The 7,764-nt window shown below is 69.0% G+C and overlaps 1 protein-coding gene across 1 annotated transcript; it reads left to right on the top strand.

The window, feature by feature from the left end:
- Positions 1–221: 221 nt before the first annotated feature.
- On the top strand, positions 222–6,992 carry NAT8L (N-acetyltransferase 8 like). The gene is made up of 3 exons (XM_019453887.2): positions 222–599; positions 1,925–2,089; positions 4,656–6,992. The coding sequence occupies exons 1-3, from the start codon at positions 224–226 to the stop codon at positions 5,021–5,023; spliced, it is 909 nt and encodes a 302-aa protein (XP_019309432.2). The 5' UTR covers positions 222–223; the 3' UTR covers positions 5,024–6,992.
- Positions 6,993–7,764: the final 772 nt, after the last annotated feature.

Genomic DNA, 7,764 nt, shown 5'->3' with positions numbered 1-7,764 from the left:
TGCGGCGCAGCTCCCTGCGCGCGCCCCGGCCGCCCGCCGCCTCCGCCCCGCGCCCCTGAGCCTCCGCCGCCGCCGCCGCCGCCGCCGCCGCCGCCGCCGCCACCACCGCCGCCGCCGCCGCCGCCGCCGCCGGTCCGAGGGCGCCGCGCCCTTGCCCTGGGCCCGGGCTGTGCCCGCCCGCAGCCCGGCCCGTGTCCCCGCGCTGCGCCGCCCGGCCGGGTGCATGCATTGTGGGCCTCCCGACATGGTCTGCGAGACGAAGATCGTGGCCGCCGAGGACCATGAGGCGCTGCCGGGGGCCAAGAAGGACGCGCTGCTCGCCGCCGCCGGCGCCATGTGGCCCCCGCTGCCCGCCGCGCCCGGGCCGGCCGCCGCGCCCGCCGCGCCCCCTCCCGCGCCCGGCCCCCAGCCCCGCGGCGGCGCGGGGGGCGCGGGGCCGCCGGGGGGGCGCGGCGTGTACATCCGCGAGTTCCGCGCGGCCGAGCAGGAGGCGGCGCGCCGCATCTTCTACGACGGCATCATGGAGCGCATCCCCAACACGGCCTTCCGCGGCCTGCGGCAGCACCCGCGCACGCAGCTGCTCTACGCCCTGCTGGCCGGTCAGTGCGCGGGGGACCCCGCCGCGCTCCGCCTGCCGCAGTCCGCGCCCGCCCGCCCCCCTCGCCCCCGGGGACAGACGCACAGGACCCCCCGAGCCCCGCTCGCCCCCACCGCGGGGCCCGGCCCCGGGAGGGAAGCCCACCCCTCAGGCCCCCTCAGGCCCTCTCGCACGCGCACGGACGCGCACCCGCACGCCATCGGCTTTCTGCGGTGGCCTGGGGCGAGGTGGCCCCCGGCGGCGGCGGCGGCGGCGGCGGCGGCGTCCGGGCTCTTGGCCAAGGCGCGCCGGGTGGGGGCGTGGGAACGAGCGCCGGCGGAGGGTAGGGGGCCGCGGGCGGGGGAGAGGGCGGGGGAGAGCCGGGGTCTCCACCTGCGTCCCCTCTCGGCCCGGCCCCGCCTCTCCGGTCCCGTCCGCGGTCATCCCGGGTGGGGGCGGGGTGGCGGCAGGTAGCGCCCGCTGCTGAGGCTCCGCGCCTGGCGCGTGTAACTATATATAATCCGCGGGGCGGGGGAGGCTGCCTCGGCGGCTCCAAGTGCTAATTTATGAGGGGAAGACAGCCAGCTCCCCCGGGTGCCGGGGGAGGGTGAGTACCGAGGAGGCAGAGCGAGGGGGCCGGGGGGTGGGGGAGGCAGCCCCCGCAGGGGCTTTGAGGCCTTTTCCATGGAGCCCCGGAGGGCGGTTGCCCCCATTTCACAGATGAGCTCGAGGCCGGGGGTGGTTGCTCTCCCAAGGTCACGCAGCAGAAGTGACTTTCACTGCAGGCGCGTCTGTCTCCTGGCAGCCTAGATGGGTCTGGAAACCATCTCGGGCTTCCCTCCCTCATCCCCCCACCCTCACCTCAGAACACTGGGGGGCTGGCCCTGGGGCCCTCTGCCGGAAGGTGCCCCCTGCGACTCCCCGAGTTTACAAGGTGGGACAGCCTGTCCGAGCCTCGCTCGAGTGCGCAGGGGTGTGTGCACGGCCGCTGCCACATGGGGGCCACATGGGCGGTGGGCACGGGCCACGAGGAGCCCCGCCCGGGGGGCTCTTCCTGCCAGCCATGCAAGGCGGCTGCCCAGAAGCCGCCGCTGTGCTCAGAGCGGTTAGAGATCCCGTGATGTCAGGTTACCGAACGGCGCGTCCTGACGGTGGGAAGTTTGCCGCGAGGGAAGAGAGGGAGAGGCCGGCAGGCCGACCCGCTGCTCCCGCGGAGAAGCGGCCGCGGCGTGCTGGGCGCATGTGCCCGGCTGGCTTGTTTAGCAGGGAGCTGCCGGGGGGGTCTCTCCCCCAGCCCGGGGTCGCCCGCTCCGCCCGCTGCTCACCGGGGCCCCCCTCTCCCCGCAGTGCTGTGTTTTGCCCTGACCCGCTCGCTGCTGCTGACGTGCCTGGTGCCGGCGGGGCTGCTGGGCCTGCGTTACTACTACAGCCGGAAGGTGGTCCTCGCCTACCTGGACTGCGCTCTGCACACGGACATGGCCGACATCGAGCAGTACTACATGAAGCCCCCCGGTGAGTCGCGTGTCTCCGGCCCCTTCCTCGCCCCTCCCACCGCCCCTCCTTCCGGCGGGGCCACCCTCACGCTGCCAGCCGCCCGGGGACTGGCCTGGGGGGACGGACCGGGCCTGGGCGGGCCTGGGCTGGCGCATCGGGGGCCCCGAGTCTTCTGAGCGAGGGCTCTGGCGGGGGGGTTGGGGGTGCAGCGGGCCGGCAAGGGCTGGGGGAGGCAGAGCTAGGTCCTTGGTGCCGAAGCAAGGCCCCCGAGCGTCCGCAGAGACCCCAGGCCTCTGTCCTGTGTCCCGTGGGGGCTGGTGCGTGTGTCCTGAGCCGGCCCTGGGCAGCGCTGCCTTCCGGATGCCCTTTCCCCGGTGCCTGCTGCTCAGAGCGGGTGGGATCTCTCTCACCTCTCCTCGGGCCCCTCTGCTGTGCTTTGCTGGATCTTGGGCTGGCCTGGAGCGGCCAGGGCCCTGGCGGAGGGGGACCTCATGGTGGCGAGAAGGTTCTCCGTGGGGTCGCTGAGGGCTGTGAGCCCTGCAAGAGCAGGGGTTTTCAGTCTCGCCCCCACTTCTGGTTTCTGGGCCAGTTAGTGAGGCAGAGGGTCTTGCCCCAGCCCCCGAGTTTCTGTAGAAGGAGGGCCTGGGTCTGGTCTAGAAGGGTCTGCAGCCCTTGGGGGCTGTCCTCTGTCCTCCAGGCTGGTCCTGAGGCAGGCTGGGTCCTGGGAGGCAGGGCCACATGTTTTTCTCCATGTCCTGAGCTAGCTGGAGGAGGGAGCCTGCGTCTCAGCCCTCTGGGGTGTTGGGGTCTCCCAGGTGCCGGAGGGTTCCTAGGCTGAGGAGAGGGGACCGTGTGGCCCGAACGGTTGGTGAGCTCTAGGGAGGAGCTGCGGGTCACGGGGACAAGAGCAGCAAGGCTTCCGGAGCAAGGGTGCCCCACCTTGGCACCACCAGCCCCTGGCCCGCCAGCCCCAGCCTGTGGTGCCCTGTCCTGCCCTGTCCCCACCCCCCTTCCCAGCCCTTCGGCACCTTCGGCTTTCCTGGCCCCTTTCCTCAGCTTGAACTCAGCATCTTCTCGGCCTCCACGGAGTCCCAGCTTCTGCAGAAGGGCAAAGCCCACCTAGTTGGTGCCAAGGCCCAGGCCGCAGGAGCAGATCGGGGCTCAGGCTAGGAGCTGGGAGGACCCTGCTGTCGGCCCTGCTCTTTCTGGGCCATGGTCTCCCTGGGTGTGAGTGCAGGGTGTGCCCTGCTCCCCCCGGAGACGTCCAGCAGGTTGCAGGAAGGGGCCCCGGGGGCAGGGAGGCTAGCCGACGGGGCCGTGCGGCTCGGGGTACGGGGAGACTTGGTCTGGCCTGGGTGTGTGGGGGGCACCAGAAACCCTGATGGTGGGCAGGCCGGCTGGTAGGGGTCCATCAGGGCGGGGGGCCCTCGGCCGTTCCTGAGCTCTGGCTACAGGCCAGGTGTCAGTATGGCAGGGAAGGAGACGGGAGACCCTGTGGCCAAGCTGACGGGCCGATGGCGGCCTGCTGGCAGACAAGACAGTGGGGGACCCTTGGGGGTCAGGCAAAGGGGTGAGATCTCTGGGCAGGGTCAGGTGCAGAACCTTTCTGGGGGGAGAGTTTGGCTACTCAAGGGGAGAAGGTGGGGGTGGTTGGTGGAAGACCTGGCCACAGGCAGGGCGCGTGCAGGTGGGGCTGCTCAGAGTGGACACCCCTGGCGGTCAGCCCCTGCCTCTTGTGGCGTCTGGGCTGGCGGTCAGCAGAGGTGACCAGGCGGGCTCTGTGGCCCGTGCTCTGCAGGCCTTCTCCTCCCAGTTGATTGTCTCTCCTCTCGCTTCTTCCCTCATCCCCCTTCGGCCTTTGTCCTCCTCTTCCCGCCCTGCGTGGGGCTGTGATTGGTCCAGGCCATGGGTGGCGACGGCTGGCCCGGCCACTGGGTCGCTGCCCAGGAGAGGCCAGGGTCAGCGGGGAGCGTGCAGTGGTGCCCACATCCATCCATCCTGGTTTCCCACTTGGACCTTCTCCTGAGCCTACCGAGGATCTGCTTCTGTGTCCTGATCCAAGCAGGTCACGGGGCTCCCAGGCTCTACAGCTCCCAACCCAGGAGAGTGGAGGCCACAGAGCTGGCGGGGCCTGAGGCCTCTGAGACCTCCTGAGGCCCCCCGGGGGCATGGCTCCCAGAGGGGTCCCGCTGCCCTGGCCTGTCCCCCCAGGTCCCCTGAGGTCCCCATTGTAGGGGTGCTTCCGGATGTACCCCCACGGCACCTGCATCTCCCCAGCTGCCTGCTGTGGACACACGGCAGCCAGCGTGCAGAGTCCCAAGGGGCTGGGGGCCAGGGCAGGTCAGCTGCACCTGTGGCCTGTCCGTGGCCATCCGCCGCCGTCCAGGAATTCGTTCTGGGGGTGGCCGGGCAGAGGAGGGCTGTGTTTGGCCGAGGCCTGCCCAGCTCTTGGTCTCTGGGGGAGGGGCTCGGGCCCAGGGCCGCAGCGGGCAGCGGGCAGGCCGGGCCCGGCCCTTTCCACTCGGAGGGGGCTCTGGAGGGGCAGCCGTGTCACCCAGCAGCTCTGACTGCCCTGTCCCTGCAGGCTCCTGCTTCTGGGTGGCCGTGCTGGATGGCAACGTGGTGGGCATCGTGGCGGCGCGGGCCCACGAGGCAGACAACACGGTGGAGCTGCTGCGCATGTCCGTGGACTCGCGTTTCCGTGGCAAGGGCATCGCCAAGGCGCTGGGCCGCAAGGTGCTGGAGTTCGCTCTGGTGCACAACTACTCGGCGGTGGTGTTGGGCACGACGGCCGTCAAGGTGGCCGCACACAAGCTGTACGAGTCGCTGGGCTTCAGACACATGGGCTCGAGTGACCACTACGTGCTGCCCGGCATGACCCTGTCGCTGGCCGAGCGCCTCTTCTTCCAGGTCCGCTACCACCGCTACCGCCTGCAGCTGCGCGAGGAGTGACCGCGTCCCGCCTGCCCGCCCACCTGCCGCCCCGGCCGCCCCGTCCGCCTGTGCCCGCCTGCCCACCGCCCGGGCCCGCTTCCAGACGCTCACCTTGGCGTTCGTGTTGGGTTTTCCCTTTTCAACATCACGCGGTTCTCTGGCTGGTTCTCCGGGGCTGTGGGGCTGTTGCTCGTCTGTGACACTTTTGGGGCTGGGCTGTTCGCAGCCACGGCCCCTCGCGCTCTCCGGCCTTCCGGGGCCGCACCCTGAAGAGTGACAGCATGGACTGCCACGCGTCCACACGGCTGCTTGGCCTGCTCGAGGGGCCTCTTCCCGCCCACCGCCATCAGGGCAGGCGCAGCCTGGCCCACCAAGCACAGGACCTCCTCGACGAGGCCCCCCCCCCCCCCCCCCGCCCAGCAGACCCCTGGCCACCGGCCAGGCTATGGCTCAGCTGTCGGCTCCCGGGAGGCGTGGCCTGCTGGGCCGGCCGGCCGCTGCCCCACGGGCACGGAGCTAGCCGCGGGTCCCGCTTTGCTCTGTGCATGCTGAGGACACGGCCTGGCTGCAGCATGCCGCATGCCCCACGGCCTCCCGCCCTGCTGCCCCGCTCAGACTGGGCCTAGACTGGTGAGCGCCCCCTGCCCGGCCTTTGAGCTAGCCACGGCAGCCCGCCTGCCCTGGGAGCGGGGGGCGTGCCTATCTCTCGCCGCCCCTCGCTCCACCCAGCCCAGCTTTGCTTTGACATGGAGTCACATTTCTTTCCTTTTGGTCCCTGCCCCTCCCCTCCCTGCCCCAGCTTTGCTGACTGGCATCCTCACCCACGTGTGGTTCCCGTAGCAACCTGTCGCACAGCCTGGTCGGGGTCCTTCAGGAGAGCAGGGTGGGGAGGCAGTCACGTGGTCGCCTCTCCCCAGTGCCAGCTAGAGTACGGTGGCCTTCCCCAGACCTCCCCGAGGACCGCCCTGCCTCACGGCTGCTGGGTTCTGCCCTGTGAATCTTACTTTACTCAGCCAGGCCGCTGCCAACACCACTGAGCCCACAGCTTCTCCCAGCCTGAAACCGACCTGTTTTTTAATAAGTTATTTAGACAGAATAGCACTCTGCATGACTTTAATTCTTGGGACAAAATGGTAGTTTATACCTTCACGCACACACACACACACACACACACACACACACCCGTCTAGAATATGCACTACTTCTGGCCCAGTTTGGTGGGGGTGGGTGGCCGGGTGGGTGGAGGGTTTCAGATTTTGAAATCTGGAGGGAGAACCCTGACTTAGCATTCTTTTCCCCTAAAGAGCATTCCTGGTTTGTGGGGAGGTTCTGGGCTGCCCTGTCCAGCCTTGGCTCGTAGGACTGAACTCAGGATGGCAGCAGGTTTCCCCCGATGCCTTTGGGAGGAGCGAGCGCTGTCTGCCTTGGCTGGGGGGGGAGGGTGGTACCGGCGTGCCTGTGCCCCCCCCCCTCCCCGCCTCTCCCTCTCAGGTGGGAGATGGCTGTCAGGCGTGGGGTAGCCTGGACGGGGGAGGAAAGGGGAGGATGGCAGGGCCCACTTGTCCAGCTTGTGAGTCTGGACCCGGCCGTGGGGGCAGGAGGGGCATGAATACGGCCACCGAGGCCCCTCTACTTGGTGGGGTGAGGAGCGGGGGTGGCAGGCACAGTGGGCCGCTGAGCTCGGTCCCGTGTGCGGGACACAGAGGGGACGTTCTTAAAAAGGCACTCCGGAAATCAGCAGATGGGTAAAACGAGCCCAGTTTCCCGAGGGGCCTTTTGTGCCTCAGCAATCGAGATATTTGCAGAACATTGTACAGACCCCGCTGTCCCTTGTACATTTCTCCCTGGTGGCGTCCAGTCCCTGCTTGGGGATGGGAGTTTTGTAGACTGTACAGAAATCGGCACCCTATTTTCTTGCAGCTCTCAGATTTTGTTAATCTGGATTATACAGACAGACGTAAAGTGTTTTAGCAAAATGGAAAACAAACAGTTGTGCCTTTTTCCTCTTTTTGTTCGGATTGGTTTGGGCTTGGGGCGGCCTCAGTTGGCGTGGGGCGTGGCGGGGGCCGCGGCTGGGCTGAGGCCTGGCCGGGCAGGAAGGGCAGGTGGGGGCCGCGCGGGGTCAGCATGGTGGGTTGTGTCTTGTCAGTGGCAGCTTGGGGACGCTGCCAGCTTCCATTGATCCTGTGCCTTTGGAGCCTCTGGTCCCTGGTGTCGGGACTTGTGGGGTGGGTGGGGGCCGCTGGAGCCCCGGTGGGGCTGGGGCTCCGGAGCTGCCGGCATCTGGTTGACGCTGACCACAGTACGTCACTGGGGTTGCTCCTGGGCAGAGGCGTGGCCCTCCGCTGCCCTGCTGGCCTCCGTCCGTCCGTGTGGGGTCTGTGGGCTGGGTGGGCTGCGGTGTCTTTCCCAGGTGGACGGCCCAGAGGGTAGGGACACTGGCTGGACTCCGCACCTTTCTTTACTGCCCTTCCACTGCCACCAGGACTTGGGAGAGACGCTGGGGGGGGGGGTGGGCATGACAGGGTGGCCGTGTGTCGAGCCCAGATGCCCAGCTGCTGTGGGCACAGGCACCTGTGTGCTCAACAGGCTGGGTGCCCCCCATGCCTGGGACAGGGCCTTCGCCTGGCCAGCGTGCGGTGCAGCGGGGCCCGAGGATCACTGGGGGAGCAGATCCCCCGTCTGTCCCCTGGGCCACGCTGGTGGAGGATGCCTGTCTGTGGCTCGCCACCTCCCGCCAGCCTGGGAGCTAGCCGCTC

The sequence above is a fragment of the Panthera pardus genome, unplaced genomic scaffold, assembly GCF_024362965.1.
Source record: "Panthera pardus isolate Hobbes unplaced genomic scaffold, ASM2436296v1 HiC_scaffold_13, whole genome shotgun sequence".
In the NCBI taxonomy this organism is placed as follows: domain Eukaryota; kingdom Metazoa; phylum Chordata; class Mammalia; order Carnivora; family Felidae; genus Panthera; species Panthera pardus.
This window is presented reverse-complemented; position numbering and strand designations above follow the sequence as displayed.